The 27,710-nt window shown below is 36.8% G+C and overlaps 2 protein-coding genes across 3 annotated transcripts; one reads left to right on the top strand and one right to left on the bottom strand.

Moving 5' to 3' along the window:
• Positions 1-508: 508 nt before the first annotated feature.
• On the top strand, positions 509-17,838 carry LOC107037599 (basic proline-rich protein). Of its 2 annotated transcripts, XM_015256229.2 has the most exons (6): positions 509-740; positions 6,432-9,350; positions 11,846-11,963; positions 14,119-14,334; positions 14,446-14,611; positions 17,331-17,838. In XM_015256229.2, the coding sequence occupies exons 1-6, from the start codon at positions 647-649 to the stop codon at positions 17,520-17,522; spliced, it is 3,705 nt and encodes a 1,234-aa protein (XP_015111715.1). In that variant the 5' UTR covers positions 509-646; the 3' UTR covers positions 17,523-17,838. The 2 variants fall into 2 exon arrangements, with proteins under 2 accessions (XP_015111715.1, XP_015111716.1); XM_015256230.2 differs by lacking the exon at positions 14,119-14,334.
• A 434-nt stretch (positions 17,839-18,272) lies between these two features.
• Positions 18,273-22,358, bottom strand: LOC107037600. The gene is made up of 3 exons (XM_015256231.2): positions 22,065-22,358; positions 19,907-20,185; positions 18,273-18,835 (listed from the first exon to the last, which is right to left on the bottom strand). Exons 1-3 carry the CDS (start codon positions 22,341-22,343, stop codon positions 18,614-18,616), a joined length of 780 nt encoding a protein of 259 aa, XP_015111717.1. The 5' UTR covers positions 22,344-22,358; the 3' UTR covers positions 18,273-18,613.
• Positions 22,359-27,710: the final 5,352 nt, after the last annotated feature.

Below are 27,710 nucleotides of genomic sequence, written 5' to 3'. Positions count from 1 at the left end.
CGAAGTTTTTTGAAAGAGGAAAAAAAATTTTGATTGTTAAAAAATATGCCAGTGTTCTTTTGCTGAACAAAGTTATAGAAATCATTGACTTGCATTCCATGAAATCGTTGGAAATCATTGGAAATCAATGGAAATAATTGGAAATTACGAATAAAAATGTTGAAAGTCAATGAAATCAGTAATCATGGAAATCATTTTGGAAATCGATTCCATTTGGAAACCATTGTGTCACATGCAGTAACCGCCCCCTTGAAAAAACAACAAATACGCAATAAAACATTCCCAAGGTCACCGCCCGAAAAATAGATAATTCATTATTGTGTACACCTCTGACCAGCTCATTTCTACTCACTCATCTTATCGCATATATTCGATAGAATACTGAATTGATGCCTCATCACGAGGACTCGAGTAAGGAAGAGAGGAAAACCAGGAGACATGTGCTTGTCGTTGCCGGCGCGTACGCTATATAAGATGATCGCGCGTGGAGTGGATGTTAGTCATTCTCTTTTTGCGAACTGCGACGTACGGAAATATTTATTTAAAAGAGTGCGCAGCAAGTGTCTGAAACACTCGTGCCTAATCGAGCACTGAGAGATTATTAATCTCGTTATAAATATTCTTGTATTTTTTATTTCCTCTTGTCATGATCATGGATACCAAGGTCATCGCTTGTGTTGTGCTGGTACTGATGAGCATGGGCGATTCTAATGGAGCGAGACTCAGGAGAGAGGCTAATGGTGAGTGCATGGGGATTTTTCATGCTTTTATGCACATTCCGGGGAAATTTCAGAATTTAGGATAATTCATTCGTAGTGTGGAATTTAGAATGAGAGGATTTTTTAAAATCTTTTGAGAGATTATCTTCGATAGCTTCCTCAATTCTGATTTTGACCAATCAGAGTGCAGTATTCGCGGTCACGTGACACTTTCCACACTGACAATTTCCCCGGCTGCAGGGAAATTATCAGACTGATAATTTCCCTGTGGCATATCAATTGTTTTCTACGAATTTGACAGATGTTCTTCATATTTTGATGAAATGTGTCCCGTAACCTCGAACATCGCACCCTGATCGGCCAAAATCAAAATTGAAGAAGTGGTACTCTGAATACCCCTTGACCTTCAAAATTAATCGAATATTTCCCTCAATTTTGCCTGCATATCAACGATCGGGATTAGTTACGCTGTAAAATCCCTCTGCAACACTAATCTCGTTCCTGTGCAACGAAACATTCGGGAAATATCCGATAATTTTGAAGGTCTTAGGGTATTACAGTTGATAAAAATTCAAGTTTCATTCATTCTTCTGACGCCAGGGCAACTTTTGGTTTAATTCCTTGTTGAATATTGCATAGTATTCTTGCGTTCATCCTAAATTTCCTGCACAATTAGCATCTAAAGCATCTCTGAGAAATCCCCAAAAATATCATGATCCGGTATTTTTCCTTGTTGAATTATCATAACTAAGCAAGCAGGGGTTCGAGCCTATTCGACAGAAGGCAAGTGACCGTTACTACTTGCTTCATTAGTCTTTCTTTTATTTATTTTTATCAATTCTATTAGTAATAAGCTTCCGAATGGATCCGTAGCAATTCCCTATCGTTGTGACAGGCATAACCGTAACCACATGCTACAGGGTGTCTACAGGAAAATATTTAACCTTTTAATGAAATAGATTTATACAAGAGTATAATCGGTACGAACCTTCAGTATTGTAAGAGCTATAATCATACCAAACATCAACTTGCTATCTTACAGCTTTATAAACCTGTAGGTTTCCGCAAGCTAAATTAAAAAAAAAAAAAAAAACTTGCTATCTTCATTTTTCTCAAGTTATCGTGTGTACAAGAATGAAAAAATTGATAATTTCGTGCGAATGGATATAAATATTTTGATTGATCTAGATAGAAGCCGCCGAGATGAGTATTTTAAAAAAAGAAAAAATCAAATCCGTTGAGTATTTTGTGAGATATTTAACAAAATATATTTACACATAAGGTTGTACATCTCCGGAACCGCTTGGTCGATTGCACCCAGCCAAAGTACCAACCTTTAGAAGTCTAAGAGCTAGAATGATACCAAATTTCAACTCGCTATCTCCATTTTTTCTCAAGTTATCGTGCGTACAAGGTTTTCCATTAAGAAACGGAAAAACGACAATATCTCTAAACTTTGCATTAAAAGGTATATGTTTTGATTGATCTAGACAGAGACCACCCAGACGAGTATTTTGAAAAAAGAAAAATTGAAATCGCTGGAATAGTTTTCAAGATATTGATGAAAAATGAAATGTAAATAAGTTATTATATCTCAGGAACTACTGGACCGATCGGGCTCAAACTGCGCACCAAAATTTAGAGCGCAATAATAGTTACAATAAGCCAAAACTTCAGATTTTTGTCTACAAATTTCAACCGCATTTTTGTTGATTTAAAAAAAAATTAATCACCATAAACCCAAGTTGTCACATACATACACATAGACATGATCCTAAAAACATCATGTCTTCACGTTTCATAATATTCTAGACCATTTGCAATCAAAATTAGAAAATCAAAAAGCCGGTCAAATACGAGACTTCCATTCGGAAGCAAAAAATCGAGATCTTCAATCTAAAAATGTTTACCACGCCAAAAATGAGAATAAAAATATGAGAAATATGGAAATGAAATCGCATAAAGTAGAAAGACAAACGTGAGTTTTTCTCTGCAAATCCAGACGGAAATTACACTGCCGCATAGTAAATAGCGTTTTTGTTGCACCGAAATCCGTCGTAAACAGCGACAAAAATCAATAAACACATTGCGTTTTGTTAACGGCAACAGAAATGTGTTAGTATAGTCAATTTATTCTTCCTGTTATGAGTAATAACAACCCTAATGTATTGGATCTCTCTCTGGAAAAACAAAGTACATTCCATACATAAAACACTTGAAAATCTTCGTAAACGGCTGGCTTTTCAGTAACAAATACATTTTTGTCGTCGTTTATGATGCATTTTGATGCAATAAAAGAGCTAAAAGTGGATTTAATCTTCCACCACCAAATGAAATTTGGTATCAGCACGGTAACAATTAATTCAAAGCCGCAATATTGACTTGAGGAGCACAAGTAATATTTTCTGTGAGACCGGTAATACTGCATGCACTTCAGTTTGCAATAACGAAATGATTTGCTTCGGGAATTGAAATAAAAATGAAATGAAAGAAAATTTTCTGTTAAACCTAGTTGTTCTTCACACGCAACCTTAGCACTTGGTCACCTCCGCGGGGATTCAGGTGTTATTTAGGCTCCAGCGTTGCCGAAGTCACTCTACACTGTCCGAGCGCGTTTAGTGAGTTCCGGCAACGTCGCGTAACGGACAATTTCATTTAAGGCCCGGGTCTTAAATGAATCTTTCGAACGTTATCTCGATTTTTTTTCCATCTTCATAATGTAAAATATATCACAATTTCCATTGGATTTTATATCACGCAGGAGTCCCTAAAAATCATGATTGTACAATCAAAAAAAGTAGAAAAAAATGAACATTTTCAAAGCGCGTTTTTAATAAAGATAAAGAAATAAGTCCGGTAGAGAGTAAATAGTGAATGGATAATTTACCATGGTAACTATCGATCTGACAGCCATTGACTAGTATGACAAATGACGACCTAACAGCCATTAGATACATCGAATTATTAATTTGTAATTTCCTCCCTATTGGCTTTATTTCCCAATATTAGTCGAAGCGCTCTTTGAAAATGCTCAGCTGTTTTTCAACGTTTTTTTTGATTGTACAATCATAACTGTAGGAGACTCGAGGGCTATGTAAAACTGCATAGCAATTGGAGATCATTTCAGATTATCAAAATAAAAAAAATCAACCAAGATCACGTTTGAAAGATAATCCACCCGGGCCTTAACATGGGAATTAGTAATCTTTCTGCTGGAAATAATTTGTTTTCTTCGGGAATTTTAAACATTATATTGTTCGAAAAATTAGTACAGTATTTATTAGTATTGTTCAGACAGTTCCATTGAAAAAGTCTTTTTTTTTTATTTTTCCGGTAGCTAGTCAATGGCAATTGAACAAACACGACGCATTGCGGCGTTTTCCTCGTATGATGCACAATGTAGAGCTAAAGTGGGTGTTAACTGTTAGGGTTCATATCAATGGCTATCCAATTAAGTGAAACAACTAAGGGTACAAAGAAAAAAGGTTTATTTTATAAACATCTGCGGCACTCTAATATTTAATGAGTGAGAAATCACAAAATCAAGTGACTTTATCATTAAATTCTAGTAACAGAATCCTGAATCGCGGAAATTTTGTTCCAAAATTCCAATTGTCGAATTCCCCGAGGTTATGGAAATTGTTGTTACTGTCAAGAATACCTCCAAATTAAGGACCCCTCGCGCACGGGGCCTTTCTGTTACAAAGCCTGACGTGCACTTAATATCACTGAGATTCGATAAATTCTGATGCATGAAAAATTATAAAACGCATGAGAAATTGAAGCTACACTATTCAGCTTTCGAATGGCGTTGGCGGAATTGCATTATCTGTCACAGTTTTGGAATTATCTAGATTTGAACAGAATTATGCGTTTTTGCTTGGGTCCATATACGTATATGGACCCCATCCTTGAGGGGTTAACGATTGATTTGATGAAATGACATGAAATTTCCATTTTTCCCTGAATTTGAGAGATTTTTATGAATTTTCATGAAATAATTGGCCTGAAAAATCGAGTATTTTATTGGTTTTCAGGTCATTCGAACAAAAAATCAATGGAATATTTGATTTTTCAATGTCAAGATTTCCTGAAATTTCATTGGAAATTGAATACGATAAAAAATTCCGGGATCTGACAGGGAAAATTCAGACAAGAATTTTTAACAGTGTATCAGAAGGCTAATAATGAAACCTGTAACAATAAACGATAAAAAAATAAAAAGGCGAGTTTTGTATAATTTCCTTGTTTGTGATTGATGCTATGGTAGATATAAATTCGCGAAATGATATACTTACTTCGCAAGGAATTATTTACACAATTTCATCAAAAAAATATTCCTGCGAGGCACTCAAAACTCGTTAATTGTCGGCCAGTCTTTCGCCAATGTTATGACAACCGTGTATGTGAACAAATGGAAAAGATGTCGGCTATCAGAAATATTTTCATGTGACAAAAACGAGGAATTGAACACACACGGGGGGAATCTCGTCACCGGTTACTTGAACCATGACCTGCTTTTTCGTCTGTCACCTTGAAGCACGTACTTTTCTTTTCTTATCGATGACATCTCCGTGACACCCGCCAGTGCTCACACTGTATACAACAAATACTGCAATAGTCCGTTGAATCTTGAATTCCCGGAAGGAAAAATCTAAAATTTAAAATGCCCAATTGATTGCCACGAAATTTTGTTCTTTAAACTGGGTGATTCATCTGCCTGCGTCATTCTATATGATCCGACGATGATAATACCCGTGTGTGAGTCAGACAGCCATGAAAATACAAATTATGAATGTGATCAAGATTCTATTGACATTTAATCATCCTAACATCAGCTGAAATAATAATTATAATAATATTTCATACCGGCAGGACTGGATAACAAAACGGGAGCGCGAGACTGCAGCCATGTAGTACAACCTCTTATTTCTTATACTCGTTATATGACCTCGGAAACCGAATGAGTTTCAATGTTATCGACACAAATTGACTTCGAATAGTGGAGGTTATCATTAGGTTCACAAAGTATTTCCTGACGATTATGATTATAACTGACATTCGTCAGAATGGAGTTTGTGGACCGTGTGATGTAAAGTGTTTGATGTTACGGCCCGATAAGCCTGAAATATTTTATGTGAAATTTATTGGACCCAGCAACATAAGAGTATATTTCATCACTTGTCCGTAAAGTGAAATTTTACGCACGCAAAGTTGTTTTCGGCCGAGCAAATTTCATTCTATCAAGTTGGTTAATTTCCCTCAATTAAATCTGTTCCACTCCATCAAATATTCTCACGTGGAACGTATAGTTTGTCGGCAGAGCAAATTTTTTTTTTCAGTGCAGAGAGGTAAAACAAAGGAATCGCGCCCATGTGCGGAATTACCACTCGAGCCAACGGCGAGGGTGGTAAGCACCTGGGTAAGGATCTTTTATTGTATCTTCTTATGGTTAGAACTGCAAGGCGGGAGGAAAGTGTGTACTTTGCGTCCGCCGGGGCGAAAAAGAAAATATGAAACAAATCGGATGGATATAAGCAGCCAAAGTCTGAAGAAATATAAGAAATAGGAGGTTCTACACATATAATTATTCCACTGACCCAAATAATCCCTTGCAATTACCTCACATAAACACACGCAACAGCATGCGATGACTTCACTACTGACATATTAAAACGTAAAAAAGTCCTCCTCTTTCCTTTTTCCAACAAGGTGAACGATCCATGACATTGGGGGATTTAATCAACCCCGGTGACCTTGAAACAAGACCATGGAAGCGTGTGGTACCACGTGATACTAGAAAAACAACAAAATCTAATGAAGCTATTCCCGACTACGACTCCATTCCGGGCTCCACAGAACCCTCTGATTCTGAAACCGGTGATGGGAATGATTCTGACACTGTTCCTCCTAGCACTAAACCCAAGCCACCGGTTTCACCAAAGGCACCAACGAAAAATCCACCTAAAAATACTCCTGGCACTAGACCGAATCCTGGGATAAAACGGCCTAAACCAAATCCTAAAAATCCGCTTAAACCTCCATCTGACCCTAACGCAATTGGTGGTGATAATGGGCCAAGCGGCGATACCCCAATAACTCGAATTAATGTTATTCCTGCGCCTAAGCCTAGTTCTAAGCGACCCCCTCCTCCTAAGCCAAGAGAACCTGAGGAATCTGATGATGAGAAAGAACCAGAAGAAGAACCTGAAGATAGAGCCGAAGAACCCGAAGAAACTCCTGAAGAGCCCGAGGAAGAGCCGGAAGAACCTGAGGAAGAGCCAGAAGAACCTGAGGAAGAGCCAGAAGAACCTGAGGAAGAACCAGAAGAACCTGAAGAAGAACCAGAAGAACCTGAGGAAGAACCAGAAGAACCAGAAGACGAAAATGATGAGCCTAAATCCCCGAAACCTAAGCTCCCCCAGCGTCCACCTCCTGCTTCAAAGCGACCCCCGACGCCGCCAAATACCAAATCTCCAAAAAGGCGAACTTCTCCCGCGCTCCCTCCTAGTCGTGACCTACTCCCCCCTCCCAAACCTCCAACCGATGAAGATCCTGATAAAAATCCTGATGAGCAACCAAATGACAATGATGAAAACCCTGCTGAAAATCCCAAAGCTCAGCCTGTTGGTGGAGGAAAACCCGACACGAAGAGACCGACGCGACCGAGACCAAACCCCAACAAACCACCGACAAGCCCATCAACTCCTGAATCGAATCCTGACGAAGAGCCAGAGGATCCTAATGATAATCCGGAATCTCCTGAACCCATTGACGAGAACGGACATCCTGACGATGAACCCGTGAAGAGACCTGGCACGAAAGGACCGCGACCTAGAGGGAAGACTCCTCCCCGACCACCTACCAAGGCCAGGCCTCCTAGTACAAAAACTCCTAACAGAAGACCAAATCCCCAGAATTCTGAAGCTGTCCCTGAAGACGACCCCAAGAACACAGATCCAAACGACGAAGACCCTTCTTTAAAAAGTAGACCAGGCACACGAATTTCCCCGAAGAGACCACCCAGAAGACCGAAACCCCAGACTCCAGAACCCAATCCTGACGAAGACTCACAAAATCCTGATGATAATCCTGAAGACCCAGACCCAAACGATGAGGACTTAAGCCCTGACTCTGCACCAGTGACTCCTTCAAAAACCAGACCTGGAACGAGAATTCCCCCGAAGCCGAGACCCACCAGAAGACCTGCGCCGCCGACTCCCGAACCTAATCCTGACGAAGATTCCCAAAATCCTGATGATAATCTTGAATATCCGGACCCAACTGACGACGACTCAAACCCAGACGAATACTTACCACCAGTGACTCCTCCCTCAACACCTAGATCTGGAACAAGGACGCCTTCAAAGCCCAGACCCACCAGACGACCAAAACCCCAGACGCCGGAACCGTTCCCCGAAGACGACTCCCAAAACCCCGAATCCCCAAACCCAACGGACGAAGACCCAACCCCTGATGAGGCCTCCCCTGTGACCCCTGCACCGTCTAAACGAAGGCCTGGAACAAAAAATCCGACAAAGACTAGACCCAGCAGAAGACCAAAACCGACGACAACACCACCTGAAACTGATGAAAATCCTGACGAAAATCCCGACCGCACAGGGGAGAGTCCGCTCTTCCCCTCCAGGTTCGGAGGCGCAGATGCCGATCCCGACGACTCTGCGACGTCACCCTCCAACAACCCCCCAGATTCCCCAGCTCACCCTCCTTTTACTTCTCCAGGCAAGGCGCCTGCCGGAAGTCCAAGTAGTCCATCATCAGCAAACGCAAATGCGCTTAGTTCAGCATCTAGCTTCGGATCTGGAGCAGGAGCAGGGGCGGTAGCCAGTGCAAGCGCGAGTGCCTCATCAAGCGCCGGATCCTACGGATCTCCTTGGGATCCCTGGAGAGCAGATCCTCCAGCACCAAACACAGACCCCACAGGACCAAATGCAGCTCCGCCAGTCAACCCAATCAAGCCTGTAAAGACTCCACTCCCATCGAAACCGATCCCCCCCGGGTTCAACCCCTTCCCAAACCCCTGGGCATCTGCCTACCCCCCGATCCCCAGTCCCAACAATCCGCCGGTCGACTCCGACCCAGCAAGTCCTCCACTCAAGGGAAAGAAGCCCACTCGAATGACACCTCCAAGACCCCTCGCCGGCTACACTCCAATCATCAGCATCTCCGGGACCTTCGATGCCAACGACCCCTCCTACCCCAGTTATGCCAACCCGTCGTCTAGTAACATTCCCAATTATCCATCAGCATTTGCCTCAGATTCCTCCTCCAGTTCAAGCTGCTCTTCATCAAATTGTAGAACCACTTCATCTACAAAACCAAGCAATCCATCCTACGCTAATCCCAATTACCCAACCTACCGTCCCACTCCGGCTAATGGTTTTGGATCGCCAGTAAATTCAAATCCAATGGGCTACAATCCTAATGGCCATTCCAATCCCAATTACAACAGTGGTAATCCATCCGGGGGATTCGCTAGTGCCGGGAGTTTTGCTAGTGCTGGGGCTAGTGCCAATTCAAATGGTCGAAGCACTGGATTTCAATCACGCATAAATACCGGGAGTTATCCAGGAAATAATGAGATTGCTGGATTCACCGGGAGTGGGGCAGGTAATGACAAAAAAAATGAAACAATGAAGGAAGAACACGGGAGTGGATGTGGACGAAAGGGAAGGACACTGGAAGAGGGAGGAATGAGGAACATAACTTAGAGATTTATGTGCACGAGAAAACATTATTAGATTTTGTTGTACGATGCATGTGATTGTTAACCCGTCAGAACGATGACGAAACCTAAGTGTGATTGCATGGTAATTAAATGAATCCATGATTGTGGAGATAGCAATCTGCATTAGTGCTAACAGACTGGGGGTTATAACATAGGCTAAGCCTGGAAATATGAGTGTGAGCAGCATGTGATTCAAACAGGTTTTGTTTGTTTCTGGATTTTTTTTCCTTTTTCATTGAAGAAATTCCGAAGTTGCGTAAAGGATTCGCACTTCCGTCTATGGTTTAAGGATAATTTTGCATGTGGATGGGTTGATGTGTATGGACGTCCGCACGAAATGGGCTCGCTTTGTATATTCTAGGTTCCGAGATATTTACGTTTTTGTCACCGCAGCTCCCATTTAAGCTAATGTTGAGGCCCGGGTGTATTATCTCAATAGCGAAGCGGTAAAACGGTTCAAGTCGACTTAGCTCCCAGCTGAGTTTTTGGAAAATATCTCTGAATCTCAGGGAGATAGCGAAATTTTCGTTACTATCTTTTTCGTAGTTCTCAATTCGCTCTACAAAAAAGGTTATAACGTAAATTTTGCTATCTGTCTTAGATTCCGAGATATTCACTGAAAACTGGGGTCCATGTTTAAAAAACTTTCGTTAAACAACTTCGTCAAAACATCTTGACTAAAAAAAACTTGAGGAAAAAAAAATTGAACAACTTGAACTTCGAAAACCTTGAAAAAACTTAAAAACTGCAGGAGAATAATGCAAAAACCCAATAATTAAACATTAATAACGCGTCAATCAAATAAATGAGGAATATCGATTATTTTTTTCACAAGAAACCATAACGAAATAGATAAGAACACTCTAAAATTTCATACACAAATGCAGACTTTACTAATATTCTTACAAAAGATAAGATAATCAGAAGGTTTTATTCGCGGAAGTTCAATTTGACTAAAGATGAATTAACGAAAAATTCAGTTTCCCAAAGCCGATTTAACCAGGTTTTTTTACGAAGTTTTTTTGACGAAGTTTTTTAAACGTTCTCCCGAAAACTGACCAATAGTCAAAATCGACTTGAGGATATCCGAGTACTTTGGCTATTTTTTTACTAGTGAAATACTACTTTTGTAGTCGGATGTCAGAGCTTTCATTTGAGCCCCATTTGACCCTAAGTTTCCGGACATTTTGCAATAATTTTATTATTTAAACTTTGGAGGTCTAACTTTGAATCTCGAAATTGGACTGTTAGAAAACATTGTAAAAATCTGAAAAACAATAGAAATTTTACTTCTAAAGATTGTTGAATCAATTTAAAAAATTCAATTTTTGAAAATTACGAGCATTGTCTGTAAATAATGTATAGACAATCGATTTGATACTTAAAATAATAAGGTGCCCGAAAGTTTAAGCAATTTCAATTATTTATTTATGAACAACAAATGCTTAAAAAAATAATAATTCTGTGCAAAATGTTATTTGAATGACAATGAAAATTAATGTTTTTTTTTTTAAATTGTTTCAAGCAATTTAATTGACAAATTTGATTGAAAGTAGTTGAATGTATAGTGTGGTCTGTATGAAACTGCAAAAAAGATACATGGATATCCTTGATCCGTTTTACCCCTTCGCTACTGATCTTTCCGACGTGATCTTCGTTGTTTTTTTTATTTTGATAATCTGAAACACTCCAATTGCCATTTAGTTTTATATAGCCCTAGAGTCTCCGAAAATTATGATTGCATAATGAAAAAGAAGTTAAAAAATAAGTGAACATTTACAACGAGCGTTTTTGAATAACATTGGGAAATAAACGCAATAGCGAGGAAATTGCAAATTAATAATCGACTGTATCTAATGGTCGTCACGTCGTCATTTGTCCCAGTAGCCAATGGTTGCCAGATCGTTAATTACTATGATAAATTATCCACTCACAATCCCCTCTCTATCGGACTTATTTCCGAATCTTTATCAAAAACGCTCTTGGAAAATTTTTAATTTTTTTTCTGCTTGTTTTTATGGTACAATCACATAACTTTTAAGGACTCCTGCGTGATGTAAAATCCACTGGAAATTGATGCATTTTAGATTATGAAGATGAAAAAATAATCTAGATAACGTTCGGAAGATAATCCATCCGGGCCTCAAATTATTTGTTGATCTTCTCTAGCAAAGTCATATCATTTTTCATACTATCAAGATAATTTTGGGCTTAAAATGTATGGAATATTATCAATATTATCGGAATATACATAACTCCATATCGACAAAGTGAGCCTTTTTATGCGGACGTCCACATAACTTTGTCAGCTAATTCTTTTAGTGTTTTTGGCCGTGATTTATAGGAAATTGTTGAATAGGATTGCTTTTCTTTTCAGTAGGCGGACAGCCTTCTTATGGACCTGCGGATTTCGATGCGCACGTAAATCTCATTCAGCAGCAAAATCTTGCGCTCCAGCGTCACATTCAGGAGCAGATCAGACAACATCAGGCTCAGTGAGTTTCTGTTTGATTTAAAATTGTTTAGAAGTGTTTTTAGCTTTTCTTGCCAGTCTGTGTTTTGTTTTTGCTTCTGCATGTCACAATTCTTCGTCACTGACGCAATCTTAGAACACTATTCTCAAGGCCATTCGTCACAGTGAAATTTAAGGCAATAGAATAGCTAGAAAGTAAGTTGTATAGATATTTTTTTTATAAAAAAGACCTCATCCGTCGGGCTGACTTTCCACAATATTACAATAGCGTTCGCACCATTTCTAATAGCGAATTATTATCACCAGTGGTTTCTATCAAGATTGTCGACCATAATTTTTTGTTTTGACAAAAAAAAAATTTCTGTTTTTTTTTTAGTGTTCAAACATTAAAAAATCGAAAACAAAGAATCCTAACGGACTGGCTAGGAAATACTATCAGAACATCTGTTAGTTCCTGCCGATCTGTCTATTGAAAAATCCACCACTTCCTCGCGCATTTCGTTTCAACTAAAATTTCTATAGAAAAATATTTAGATGTAATACTAGAAGTGCTCCAAAATTGAAAAAGGATGTTATCTGAATAATCTACAGAGCGAATCGAATATATCTTTATCACTGAAATGTGAACGACATGTTATTCTTCAAATAGACATTATTAATGAAAAAATGCTTCTTAATATTATATTATACCACATGTGAGACGGGAATATCAGCTCGTGTGATTGGCAGCCCTTGGCTTCGCCTCGGCCTTCCAACTTCACACTCGTGAAAAATCCGCCGCCATTTTATCGACATATACTATTAAAAAGGCTTGGGATATAATTTAGACTCTAGAACGATTCACTTGCTGTTAAGGGGAAACGAAACCCATGTGTCTATGTGAACCTTTAGAATTATATTTTCTCCTAGGGGAGCATGGGGCAAAATGAAACACGGGGCAAAATGAAACAGTGGGAAAATCTCGTCATCTAAAGGAGATAGAACATTTTTGAAAAGGACCTTTTTTGTAGCTTGTAAAATTCTCTACAAAAAAGGTTTCAATGAAAATCGTCCTATCTCCCTTAGATCACAAGATTTTCTTGCTGTTTCATTTTGCCCCACCGTCCCCTACAATTATTATTTTTTATTTCTGAAATTACTTCATTGACTCAACAATCCAATGATCCAGACGATAAAGTAATTTCATAGATATAAAGTAATAATTGTAGGCGAAAACACAATTCTAACAATTTATATAGACACGGGGATTCCGTCTCCCCTTAATGAGGGCTTCTCAACTATTAACGCTATTCGCGTTAATTAATATGTAATAGTTAACGAATGATATTAATAGGTAAGAAGTCTCGTTAACAACAACTAAATGCTTCCGACTTTTTCATCACACACAGAAAAACCTGAACGTAAATTACGTTTATCAAAATGCAATTTACGCTTAGCTTAACTTACTTAAACGTAATTAACGCTATAAAAATCGGAATTTAGGCTTTAAAAAACGTATCGCACGGTCAAAATAAAAACGTAAATTCCTACGCCTAAACAAAGCGTATTTTACGTTTATCAAAAATTCGAAAAAAATTGACGTAATTTACGGCAATTTTAAGCGTAATTTCGAATATACGAATACGAGATGGTAAAATACGTCTGTGTCATCCTAATTTACGTTTAGGTTTTTCTGTGTGTACAGGGATCCCCATCAATATTAAATTTCTGTAATATTGCAAGGATTTAACCCTTACATTATTGAAGGTTTAAAATATGTTAATTCAATTTTTCAAATAATATAATATTAATAATCTGATTTTTTACGAATAATGATATATTTAAAATTTGTTAATATGAAACTGTAAATTTACTACTAAGTGAATAATTCAAATTTCCTGAAAGGGGATTTTTGATTACACAAGTAATCGTCAATCTTCCTACCTGAAATTATTAATTGATAAAATAGTTGAAAATTTGAATATTTGAATTCATGATACTTAAGTACTCAAAAAATTTCAAGCGTGACGCTATCTAATTAAGGGCTACAATATTAACCGTAATAAAATATTACAAATTTGGCTATCCCTGGTGCAGCATGTAGGAATACGAAGGATTGATTCTAGTTAATTTTCTCTTCTCTTGGTGATGGCAATCTATGTGAATCTATCTGTCTTGATTTCTGTGTATTCTCTAAGGGCAATGGGCTCTTGGGCAACAGCTATGGCTTCTATAAACGACGGATCCAGACCTGTTAATCCTAATACCCAATTATACAGCAATACTCAAGTTAACCGGGGTTTCCAGCCTCAACCGCCGATGAATATCGGGGGACGTAATGGGAATCCCCCGGTTTATTCCGGTGGTTATAACGGCTTGAATTATCCAACGTACTATGGGAATCCTTCCAATAGGTGATGGTTTTTTTAACATCGTTTTGTGTGGATTTAAATAGGCAGTCGAATTTTTAGTGAGGGCGAGTGACGAGAAAACAACATTGTTTTATTCTTTTCTGCTCGATTCAGATTTGAAAACATGGGTTTCCCGTCCGGAGCAGGATTCCCATCTGCAGGAGGATTTCCATCCGGAGGAGGAGGATTTTCATCTGCAGGAGGTGATGGAGGGTCCTGGGCTTGGGGAGTCGCCAATGCAGGGCCCGGCGGTAATTCACAAGCTGGAGAGATAGGGCCTGTGAGTATTCATTCATTAAACTTTATAGAAACGGAAGGAGAGAGGGGAAGGCAGAGGGTACGCTGTTAAAACTTTTCGTCTGAATTTTCCGTGTCAAATCCCGGAAATTTTTATTATGTTGAATTTCTATTGAAACTTCAGGATATTTTGGGATTGAAAAATCAAATATTCCATAGATTTTCCGTTCGAATTATCAGAAAATCAATAGAATACTTGATTTTTCAGTTCAATTATCCCGTGAAAATTCGGAAAAATCAGGAAAATTCTGAGAAAAATTGAAAGTTCACATCATTTTGTTTCTGAATATGCATGTTTCATTGGAAATTCAATCAAACTGTGGGATTTCCGTGTCACTTCCATTGAAAGCTCATGAATTTTCTTTAATTCTACGGAAAGCTTAAAATTTGATAATCGTTTTTCCCCGAAATCGTATTCAATACCATTTTCATGAGAATTACTACCAGATTTGCCATGAAATTTCAAAAAAATTCCAACAGTATCGAATGAACCGCTAATTTCATTATTATTTAATTCAAATAAAGAAATTTTCTTAATATATATACTAATATCGAACTTATTTGAATCAAATAACAATTTATTGATAATGAAAAAAACATTTATTTAATACAAACAGAACCTCATAACGAAATTCCTCAAATTTGAATAAAAACTTCATTTTTATCATTTAACCCTCTGACTCGCAAACCGTACGAGTCAACGAAAATTGACAAATCATACAAAGGAAATGTTGATTTTCACGTAAGTCACGGGATTAAATCTTGATTTTTAAAAATTTTCCCTTTGAAAAACTAAAACGATAATTAAATTGAGAAAAAAATTACGATTCCGAATGTAACCAGAGTTTTCTGGAATCTTTTGCAGTTTTTAATAATCTTTTAATTTACCGTAAGGGTACTTTAAAAATTTGTATATTTCGACTCATGTATTCAAACATGAGCTTAGAGCTACGGCATAGGGAGCCTATTCTCGAATTGAAATCGTACGTTCGAATTCGACAAGACGCATGCAGCTCATGGTATGCCTTATGGGTCGCATGCGATCTGCCGAAATCGAACGCACGATCCTATCGTAAAAAGGAGAAAGGAAATCGATCTCGAAATATCTCGAAAATCTCGAATAAGCGTAAGCGTAAGACTGAAACCGAAGCGCCACTACGTGAGGAGAGAAGGCGCGTGCGTAGAACGCGCGGCCGATCTCGTTTCCATTAGAGAATAGACTCTCTGTTTGCGCGCTCGCTACTCATCCCCTTCCACGTCGAACTTTCTGCCCCCATAAGTAGTGGTGATATGATTCCGAGTCAAAGCGTTAAATAAACTTTATTTGAATCACATACAGTCGAGGCTTCATATAAGATACTTCGAGCTTCGAGCGCTCGAGGTCTACCCCCACTCTCGGCACTTTTATCGCCTCCCGAATGTTTGGTTCCGTGGGCTTCTTATAAGATACCTATGTCCTCGATCATTTTTCAACGGGAAAAGAGTGATCATTTTTCAACGGGAAAAGAGTGATTATAAGGATCAAACGGAGTTAAGGGTCAAACGGGAGGGACGAACGAAGTGGTCATAAGGGTCAAATGACGTCAAGGGTCAAAAGTTCAAATGTGAGAGTCAAGTGAAGTAATCAGAAGGGTTAAACGATCGCAAGGGTCACCTCTTTCCTTCGACGCTATAATTATTAAAATGATGACGCAGAATTATCTTAATAGACTAAAGCCTAATTAAAATTCAATTTATTTACGGACTTTCAATAATTTGTATATTTCAGCTGTCCAGGGATGATTATTCTCAAGTCCCCCAACAATCTCCCAACATCAACTGCCTTTCTATCACGCGGGGTTATGTTTAAAGAGAAAAGGAAACGTGGACTATACGAATTCAAATCATTAAACTCGTGTAAATTAATTAGTTATTAATATCCGTTCAGTAAAAATGAATATTCCATAGAATTCGGGCGTCACGAGCGAGCTATCTTATTTCAAGCTCTCTACAAGCGCGCGTAGTGGGGGTATACGGATTCCTGGAATTCCATTCTCCTACTGTCGTTAAGGTATCTTATATAAAACCTTCACAGCAAAAACGAACGTCTGAATTTCACACATCTTTTGTAGACATTTTTCAAACACTAAGAAACGTCTGAATAAAATGAAAATTTGTCTAAATTGCAAACATGAATTAAGATGTTTAGTCACCAATTCGTCTGAAATTTATTCTATTCCGAATTTTATTCCGTCGAATTCTCTTTGATTCATTATCAATATTTATAAGGTATTCATGAGAAAATGAAATTCAATGAATTCCATTTCTTCATTTCAACAAATGAATAGATCAGCGCACGCGAGGGCGCGCGCATAGATCTTGTAATAAATAAATTTAAACAATTAATGTTTAATGTTTCGTTCCCCAGAAGAGGTCAACTGTATCCTCATACGAGTATCCCCACGTGTGAATCGAAAACGACATCCATCAACGAAATTGATTCACATGTGGATCTAGGATTCGTTTACGAAAACTTTCGTTCCCCAATGCGATACGTGAACGGAGCCACTTCCGTTCACAAATCCGTTCACCTCACACTCGAGAATAGGCCCCCAATTCCGTAAAATTTCCTACAACTACATTTCGCTCCGGAATTACGGAACAGATGCGTAATTTTTATTGAATATTTCTCTCTGTGTCTAACATAATTTACGAAATTTTAGGTCGCACCTGGATTTGAATCACGATTCGCTGAAGATATCCCATCGCAAGGTGGTAGCTCATACAGTAGCTTCTCCAGCTCGAGCTCCAGTTCCGGGGTTGGACCGGATGGCCAGGTTCAGTCTCGCAAGAGTGTAACCACTGGCATCAACGACAATGGGAAAGTCTCCATCAAGACCGTCCACGATCCATAAGTCGATCATTCTACTTTCATATATTCTAACATTCCTGATGCGTCATCGATGGCAATTCTCAAGAACAGATATCAAATACCTTTGAAACTGATGAATGTTCCACACTTCTGCTTAGAGTTTTACCGACAAAAAACAATTGATTTTATAATTATTGACCAACCGTGAGTGTTTTATTCCCTTGAAGTGGTAATATTTATTGTCGCAATTTATACTTAAGGTATGCGCCAGTAGAAATGAAAGGAGAATCTTTCATAGAGGCAATTTTGTATACATTTTGATGAACGAATAATAAATCATCTTAAGATACTCATAAATAGATGTTGTTTTGTGATTTTTATCAATAGGTATTCATAGGATACTATTCGTAGAATGAATCAACTTTAAATTGTTTGTTCAGATTGTTGAGAGAAACCAACTATAAAGAGAGATTTTTATTATATTCAAAGAAATTATTCAGAGAATAAAAGTTTCTCGTTTCCAGCACAAAAGTCGAAATTTTTAGAACCCCATTGCGCTGAAATCTAACGAGAAAAAATTCTCGAAATTCCACCTTGAAATCGGAGAAAAATGTTCTAATTCTGAATAATTTTTGCTTTAATTCAAAATTTAAAACAATTTTAATTCTCAAAAATTATTAAACAATCAACTCCCAATTTCTCAGTTTGATTTTTAAATTAATCATTTAATCGTCAACCTTTCGACGTCAAGCACTGATTTATCAAATATTTAAAAATTCGAAAAATCGTGATTGATGATTAATTTAGTAACAATTAAAACATTTTACAATATAGTTGTAACTATAATGTAAAGTTGTAACTATACTGATTTTATAGGTAATAAAATAATTTTAATTCTATATTATGATCTGGCCTATATCTGTTTGTAATTAGGCCCTGCAAACTTGAAACTTTTCTCTTTTACGTTTGTAAACTTCATTGGAGCTGCATGTGAATGAGTGGATCGATGCAATTTTTCATGCCTAAAAATAAATGTTTGGCTTCCGATTTGGCCAACTCATGAATCACCTCCGATCACCTTCCTCCACAGCTACTTTGTGTCCTAAAGCCAAATCATCCAAAAGAGATAAAGCCTTATCTCCTTTGAGCGTCAACGTTGGACGTAGTTTTGCTGAATGGTGGTTGGATTTTATCGTCTATTAAATCTCTGCCAGTCATCCCGGAATTTTGCCCGCGGGGTACATAGATACCACGTGCAAAACTAGTCGAATAATACGGATCTGTTTGTGGTCTGACGAAGTGGTTTTTAGGGGGCCCGAATGATGGGGCAAAATTACTCGGAATTTGCTTGTAAATCTGCAAAAGAATGACACGATTCTTTATTCTGCATACGCTATTAAAAAAATTTGCCTGTATTTTGCGGAAAAAGGACTTGAATTCGATTTAAGGGGAAAAAGTCAATGGAATTTCAAGTGTCAAAATATAAATTCCATAATTTACGCAGTGAGAGCAAAAATTAGATTTCGCAGAAAAACTATATGTTTCACGTGAGAAAATTTAATGCAGTGAAATAGATTTACTTGAAGGAAATTAACCAACTAGACAGACAAAAATTTAATACTTTTCACAAAAATTAAATTTTTGTCGTGATCATCAAAAATATCTCTAGAAGAATTCGAACTGTTGGCAGGAAAGAATATAATCTATTGTTAGATAATTATTCGATCTGAGAAAACTCCACAGGTTTATACCATACGATGAATACATTGACGAGGAAAGAATATTTTTTTCCCAAAAAAATTGTCCCCTCAAAATTATTTAGTTTTCCCAATAACACAGTTTTCGGCAAGAAAATTGTAGTTTCCTCTTGAAATTTTCATTCATTCCATGTAGAACGAATATATTTACCTGAAAGACATATAAATGTCTTACGAGAGCAATTACTACTACGAAGATTATCATTTTTTGGGGGAAACTGTTTTTGTCATCTCTTCAGGAGAATAAATTAGAAAAAGTGCATAAATTTTCCAGTGAAAATGAATATTCACTGCCAAATTTTCATGAATTTGCAGGTAATTTCTTTCAAATTCTTGAAATTTTGAAGGAATTCCCTAAAAATTCAGAAGAATCTGGAGTTCGAGGAGAGATTTCTCTGAATTTTGCTGATTTTTCGTTAATTTTTCCGGAATATTTAAATTGAAATTCACAATTCCCACTGATTTTTCCATTAAATTATGAATTTTCAATGACAAAATTCCTTGAAATTTCAGTGCAAATGGAAGTAACATTTCATCAGAAGTTTTTAAAACTCTCATCGCAAATTTCAGTGTAAAATTGTTGAGATTCTAGCATCTGACTATTTACATCCACGATCTTCGCATATATCTTCCATTTATTAATTTTTTTCAAACTTTTTTGCGAAGTTACCTGAGGTATGTTCCTGGAAAAATCCGAGCGATCGGGAAAATTCAACGGAGGCGCCCGCTCCGGATAAATGCCACGAACGCCGTCAATAACTGGGATATCTTCGACCTTGATATCCCGCGTCTTTGTAATAATGGAAAACTTTATCGTAGTTATCAAGTTTCCTTCGGAATCCCTTACGGTGCTTGTTGAGAAATCACATAAACCATTCTGACAACTCTTTGCTGGTCTTTTAGCAGGAGAGGTATTATCCAGATGAATACATTTGGAGGGTGTGTCATCCTGGAAGAGTTAAAAATACATTCACTGCATGATAAAGGAGTTTTTTCGCATGACTAAATCATTATACGAATAATTTAAAACTAATATACGACGCACAACATCGCCACAGACAGGAGAAAATCAATCTTTGTTGTTGTTCTTAAATATTGATATGCGCCAGGCCAAATAATATTAGTTTTAAACACTCCCAAACGACTGAAGCATTCCATTTCTTGATACATAAAATAATCCACACGGTTGAAAAAATAAGATAAGTATTTTGAAAAAAATTGCTGGCGGCTGTATCTTCGATACAGTTGTAATTGTACGTGGATACGTCCATGGTTTTTCTCGAATTTCCTAAAAACTCCTTGAATTCTCTCGATTTTTTTAGAAATTCCCTGAATTTCCTCGAAATTTTTAGAAAATTCTAGATTTTTATAGCAAATTCCAGATTTTTCTATAAAAGTTTAGATGTTTCCAGAAAATCTCCCGTTTTTTTCGAAATAAATTACAATTTTAAGGGATGCTTAGCGCTGATTGGCAGAATACCGACAGTTGGATATTATTACACGAAATTAATGAAATTTGTGGATCCGTGGTAAAATTCGCAAGGATTTTTCTAGGTGACGATTTCGTTGTGAATTAAATATGTTGAACGTTTGTTTAGGGTTTAGGGTTGTTTAGGGTTTACATAACAATTCAATCGTATCGTGTTTATAAAAAATGTCTTATCATGACGAGAGGGTGCGAAATCGCGAATTCTTTTCTAATAAATGGAAAACTATGATGTTCAGTGAAGGAAATGGAAGACCATAGACGTATCCACACAATAAAAAATTTAGTGTTAAATTAGCTCTACCCTTACGGTAAATTCAAAGAGTATTGAAAACTGCAAAAAAATTGCACAAAACTCAATTAGATTCGGAATTCTAATTTTTTTCTCAATTTAATTATCATTTTCGTTTTTCAAAGAAGAAATGTTTAAAAGTCAGGATTTAACCCAGTGTCTTATGTGAAAATCAACATTTCCATTGTAATCACAGATTAAAATCTGAATTTTTTTCATTAGATGTGAAAAAATCAAGAATTTTTTGACACCTCATAAAAAATAATCCACCGCTTTATAAACAAGTTTATTAGTTATTTATAAGAGGGAAATGTTTGAAAAAAATGACAATTTTTTGCGAAATTTAATTTAGATAATACTGACTGGGTATGAATTTTTCCAAATTTTTTCCGTGCATTTTAGTTGAAAAATTAAAAATCTGAATATATCCAAAAGTACAGCGTAGCCCGGCCGAAGGGTAGGGCTACTTTAAATTGACACTGATCGGTGTCCCAGGAAGTCCACACCGGATTTTTGTACTGTGTACGTAAAATTACGGCTGTATCAAAGATACAGCCACCCGCAGATTTTGCTCCATGTGTTCAACACTTCAACATTTGTAATAACAGATTTTGAAACTGCATAATGAAAACTTTCGGTTGACATTATGCCACCAACCGCCTTAATGATCCTGCATCAACCGCTAAAAGATGCCACGATACCCGAAAATTCCCCACAAACTCTTGACCCCCCCGCCCCCTCCGACAATTCTAAGTATGCATTTACAGCCTCTCAACGACTTCCTATAAATCCATAACGACCCGAAGCACTTTTACGACACAAACCCGCCTAAAAATCTATTTTGAATTCACTCGGTAGGACAGGTCGTTCAGCTTCAACGATTGTATGTGGTGCAATAAATTTGTTCCCCTGGCATTCGTTATATATATCTTATTCCTTTTCAGTTAACGACTTCTTCCCCCCAGAATCTTTATGGACCAGTTTCTCAGTCGAGCCAAACACTCGATTTTAAAGTTAAATCATTGGAATTGTGACAAGTAATAGACTTACAGATGTCGAATCACCATCAGAACTTCTGGGTTTATCGAAGTTGTGTGGTTGCCGTATATCACTCATTTGAGGGAGCAAGTTAAACTGTTGGGAAGCACTCGGTGGTTCAGGCCCTGAACTTAAATCCACGAATTCAATAAGATCTGGCTTTGACGCGTATGAAGTTAAACTCAAACTTCGTTTCTCCGGTTCGAAAGCAATTTTCGAGGATACATCGAGGCATTCAATGGCTCCCATTGACGAAATACACAGAGTTAGGACTAGTTGTATTATACCCATTTCTATGGCCTCAACGCTCGGTCAGTTGAGGATGTTTGCAAAGGAGTTTATTTTGAAATTGTTGATTGAAAGCGTCTTGGCGAAACTGTCGTGGGGTTTTCTCAGGAGGGGGAATAATTCGATTCGGATGTGCATGGAGATAATGAGAACGTGAACATTATGGTGATTAAGGACATGTAACAATAAATAACTTGAAGTAGTATATCCAAACTCCACGTAAGTTGTTTAGTGTAGTGAGGAAAAGTTAATGCAAAATACCAGAAAAAAGAATGATGCATCATTGATAATTTATTACATCACTACAAAAACCAGGTGTCGGACAGCTGTCTGAATTTATGATGTCACATGGTAAAAAACATCTGAATCCTCAAAAGTGTCTGAAAATCTGACTATGTCTGAAAATTTCAACCACCGTTTCTGTCTGAAAATGATGGAACACATTTTTTGTGTCCGAAAAATTTCAGATATTCATGTTCAGATATTCTCTGTCTGAAATTTAGTTATTTATGAGCGATTCAAACATTTCACTATTAAGATATCTCACCTGATTCAGACGGCAAAGTCCATTCAAACATTAATTTTCAAGATATTTCTCATGTTTGAAAAGTTGACTTATCCACTACAAAAACTAGGTGTCTGACAACCATCTGAATTTAAGATGGCAGATGGCAAAAAAACGTCTGAATCTTTAAAAGTGTCGGGAAATCTAACTGATGTCTGAAAATTTCAAGCACCGCTTGTGTCTGAAACTGATGTCTCTATCTTAATTTCAGATATCTTGGTGTCTGAAATTGAAATGCCTATATATATTAGAAATGGAAAACTATGATGTTCAGTGAAGGAAATGGAAGACCATAGACGTATCCACACAATAAAAAATTTAGTGTTGAATTAGCTCTACCCTTACGGTAAATTCAAAGATTATTGAAAACTGCAAAAAAATTGCAGAAAACTCAATTACATTCGGAATTCTAATTTTTCTCTCAATTTAATTATCGTTCTCGTTTTTTAAAGCAGAAATGTTTAAAAGTCAGGATTTAACCCAGTGTCTTATGTGAAAATCAAGATTTCCATTGTAATCAAAGATTAAAATCTGAATTTTTTTCAGACATTTCTCATGTTTGAAAGGTTGACTCATCCACTGAAAAAACTAGGAGTCTAACAACCGTCTGAATTTAAGATGGTAGATGGCAAAAAAACGTTTGAATCTTTAAAAGTGTCGGAAAATCTAACTGATGTCTGAAAATTTCAAGCACCGCTTGTGTCTGAAACTGATGTCTGTATCTTAATTTCAGATATCTTGGTGTCTGAAATTGAAATGCCTTCATTGATTCAGACACATTTTAATGTCTCAAAAGTGTCTACAAAATTGTCCCAAAAGTGATTGAAAAGTGTCTACACAAGTATCTGAAATTCAGACATTAGTTTCCGCAGTGATGAATTCTAACTTTAACGACACAGAAAAAATTAGTTCAGCTGAAAAATTATGTGGTCTCGTGAAAAGATCTTTTGACGTGTTGAATAAATTTACTTCTAGATGAAAACGAAACTTTCCACCAAAAGATGGTAATTTTCGTAGTAAGAGTTGTTCTCGTGAGACATTTATATATTTTATTTATATGCCTTTTGGGCAAATACATTTGTTTTACAGAAAATTCTATGAGGCTTCGACTGGATGATTCAAATACGAAAATGTGAAAAATTTAATTTGAAAATTTAATTCTTCAAAACGATAATCCATTGCGGTAAAGGAGACCCATTGGATTTATTCGTAGAAATATCAACGAGTGGGGATGAATTATTGAAATGAAGTTATCGGATTCTTTGGAATGATGTAATGGAGCTTTTGGACGGGATTCAATTTCCGGAGGGATATAAGCATGGATTATTATAGATATTGATGTGGAAGGGGGAATTCTTGATGAAGCCGTTTTGGGGATTGACATAATTTTTCTTGATGAAATGAAATTCGTTAATTCTTCATCCCGAAGTTTCTGGGATCGATGAGTGTGGAGATCATGTTGGCTGTCATATTAAAGTTAGAATTGTCGATGGAAACCCTCATTTATGATTTATGATATTGGAGAAAATGAAGTTTTACACATTTGATGGATTATAATGTAACGCAAAGGAGGGGGAGTTGCGCCCCCTGCTCGCTTCGCTCGCCCCCCCCCCCTTATAATCTGAGATGAGAGCAACGATTTCCATGTACATTGAGACTGAGATCATCTCTCCAAAGTTTTGTCTCGGAAAGTGTCTCGCGGTATCACTAGAAATAAGACCACTATTTAAAAAAATATATAATTAATTGGACGAGTTGTTTGGGAGATATTGAACAAAACAGTTTTCAATAAAAAGTTGAAGCTCGTCTAACCCGAGTGGTTTAGAAGATTTGTCGAACTTCGCCGACCTAGAATCCCATTTTGTGATATCATATGAGCTATAATTTGATCATCATATATTAATTTTTACTAAATTTCGGGATAGAAATGAAGAAACGATGACTCATGATACAGTTTTATAGAACGGTAGGATAATTTTTATCAAAAATTTCTCTCCATGTAACTGTTACCACGATTCGTTAACTATTAACGAATCGTGGTAATAGTTGAAAAGTCTCGTTTGGTTCGACTAAACCGTTCTATCAGTGTACTGATAGTTTAGGGGGATCTTCGAATCTATTTGGAGAGATGTAGACGAGCGGGAATGAATTATTAAAATAAAGCTATTGGGTTTTCTGTAGTGATGTAATGGAGCTTTTCGGTGGGATTAAATTTCCCTTTGGAATATGAATATGGATTATTCACGTTATCTTTGGGAGGGTATATTCATGTGGAATGAGGAATACTTGATCAAACCGCCTAGGGAATAAGAACAATAATTTTTGTTGAAATGAAATACGTCAATTCTTAATCCGGAAATGTTCCGTTTCGATATGGGTGAAGATAATGTTTAATGATATTAAAAAAGATTGATTTTTTTAATAACAATATATATTTATTGGGAATTCAATACTTTTCATGCTTATTTCAACTTTTATACTTTCCCATCGATTTGAGAATCTGTTTTTTTATTTAAACATTTCTAAACAATTACAGTCCAATTTGTATGTATAATTCTCGTTATAATAATGAAAAATATATCAACTTTTTACAAATACTGTGGTAATTTTGAACTAATAACAATACACTTCAGATTTTTATGGAATTTTTTAGATGAAACTCGTAAATAAAAACTCTCTTGTTATAACGAGAGAGTTTTATATAATCTCATTAGGAATCCTTGTGCATGATGGACAAAATTTTTGGTCCCTGAAATCCTTAATTCATAAATCAATAATTCATGGCATTTATGAAGTTCATTAAATACATTAAATGATTGTTTCCTTAATTATTTGATTATTTACTTGATTGACTATTTTAACAACAAATATCTCGCTCTCTGTCACCCTTTCTAAAAAAAAACAAGAGCAGCATCTTGAATCGAAAATGGGAACTCGAACATGGCGCATATCTCTAACGAATAGACAAACTAAGGCGGCTTTCATGACTGCAATCGTCTTTCGTCGAATTTTCATGAAGCCCGCCTAGTACACAAAAGAGAATTGAATAGAACTCTATGAAGCATGAATAAACGAATCATAATTGTGCAAATCATTTAGGTCAGAGCAAAATAGAATAATTCTACTTTCTTGATATTGCGGTAACTAAGGTTTTTCTTCGAACAAAGTTGATTAGAACTAATAGCTGGAATTACGAGATTATTTCACATTTTTTACGTTAAGAATCATTTCATGTTCATCGACTCGAAGTGAAAGATGAACAATCGAACGTACACCGTTAAAGATTTTTGTCTGATATTTCCGGTACACTTTTTGGAAATTTTTATCGAATTTAATTACCACTGAAATTTCAAGCATTTTCGTTATCGCAAATTCAGAATTTCGTGGAAAATCAAAGAGAACTGTACATTTCCGTTCCGTTTTTCCCTAAAAGTGAATAGAAATTAGAAAATTCTGGTAATTAATATTATATTTAATGCGATTTAGGGGAGAAAAATCAGGAAATTTTTGATTTCACTGAAAGTCAATGTCATTTGACATTGAAAATTCATACTAGACTGGATATTCAAATAAATTAAGGAATTCTCGTCTGTACGCTGCTTAAAGTTCTAGAATTTTATCGAATTTTCAGTGCAACCTGAAACTTCATGATTTTTTCACCTTAAGGGTGCCAAGTGAATTTGAAAAAAGATTCAAAAAAAATTTTTTCTTTCCCTCCATCATTGGAGAATTATGTATTCATTCATCCGACGAAATTTCAAACCCGCAACCGGAACTAGACATCGAGAAAATAAATGCGGAAAATCCTCTATTTCGCGTGACAAACCTCGAGAAAGCATGGGATCAAATGGGTACGGCGGGTTGAAATATCTCTCTTATTCACCCCGGTACCCCATTGTTTTTTGTCGCCATCACATTGAACACATCATTCCCCATATCTTCAAATTTTTTCAAATTTTTCTTGAATTCCTAGGGGGTTGAAACGTTCAATTTAATCAAAACTCCATAACAGGCCGTGTATAAGACTGATTTTGTTTATTTAATTTCTCGATATCCATAAGTTCTGAAATTTAAAAATTGTCATCGATGTTCACCATCTGTCTAATACTATTAATTAAAAAAATTATAACTTTGTTGGTGAATGTCAATTTTCAAGGTCATCGCCAAATTCACTTGGCACTCTTAAATCGCATCCACAATCAGCGTCACTGTTCTGAAAATTAATAGTCAACTGCCTATGAAATTTAATTTTTTTCTCACAATGTATATTTGAATGGAGTTCCTTATATCGTTGTTCTACAATCATTCCATCCTAGTTTCTCCAAGCGCCTAAAGCAACCACATGCTAACAATTTAATTACTTCCCCGAAACTGCACCCAAGGGTCGTCCGATTGTCCCATTATTTCATCATGATTCATAATGTCTGGGGTTCATAAATATTTCAACGCATAGCTGTTGGCTAAGAGGCTCGAGATAGTACTGTCGGTGCCATTGTAACAAACTGGCTAGTCATAAATGACCCACCAACAAGGCCAAGCGCAGGGATATTCTTGAATGACATTATCCGGGTTATATACTTGCCTATGTACCATGTGAATGGGCAGGAATGGAGACTCTCTTATAAGCAGAATGCAACCCCATGTGAAACTACCATGATTACACCCCGGTATATGTAGGTTGGGGCTTAAAGCAATTTCAGATACTGTCTCGCCTACTGGCTCGTGCATACGAGGCCCCTAAGGTTTGACTAAGGGAAGCGGAGTGTGAGAACAAACAAAAGGGTTTTTGCCACCCTGTCACATTG

This window comes from Diachasma alloeum, unplaced genomic scaffold (assembly GCF_001412515.2).
Source record: "Diachasma alloeum isolate Michigan unplaced genomic scaffold, Dall2.0 Dall_scaffold_00256, whole genome shotgun sequence".
NCBI classification, from domain to species: Eukaryota; Metazoa; Arthropoda; class Insecta; order Hymenoptera; family Braconidae; genus Diachasma; species Diachasma alloeum.
This window is presented reverse-complemented; position numbering and strand designations above follow the sequence as displayed.

Coding starts and splice junctions, on each gene's coding strand:
- LOC107037599 (XM_015256229.2), top strand. CDS start 647: ATGATCATGGATACCAAGGTCATCGCTTGTGTTGTGCTGGTACTGATG. Junction 9,351..11,845: donor ATTCACCGGGAGTGGGGCAG/GTAATGACAAAA, acceptor TTTTCTTTTCAG/TAGGCGGACAGCCTTCTTAT. Junction 14,335..14,445: donor TATGGGAATCCTTCCAATAG/GTGATGGTTTTT, acceptor TGCTCGATTCAG/ATTTGAAAACATGGGTTTCC.
- LOC107037600 (XM_015256231.2), bottom strand. CDS start 22,343: ATGGGTATAATACAACTAGTCCTAACTCTGTGTATTTCGTCAATGGGA. Junction 20,186..22,064: donor CTGATGGTGATTCGACATCT/GTAAGTCTATTA, acceptor TAACTCTTCCAG/GATGACACACCCTCCAAATG. Junction 18,836..19,906: donor TTTCCAGGAACATACCTCAG/GTAACTTCGCAA, acceptor ATTCTTTTGCAG/ATTTACAAGCAAATTCCGAG.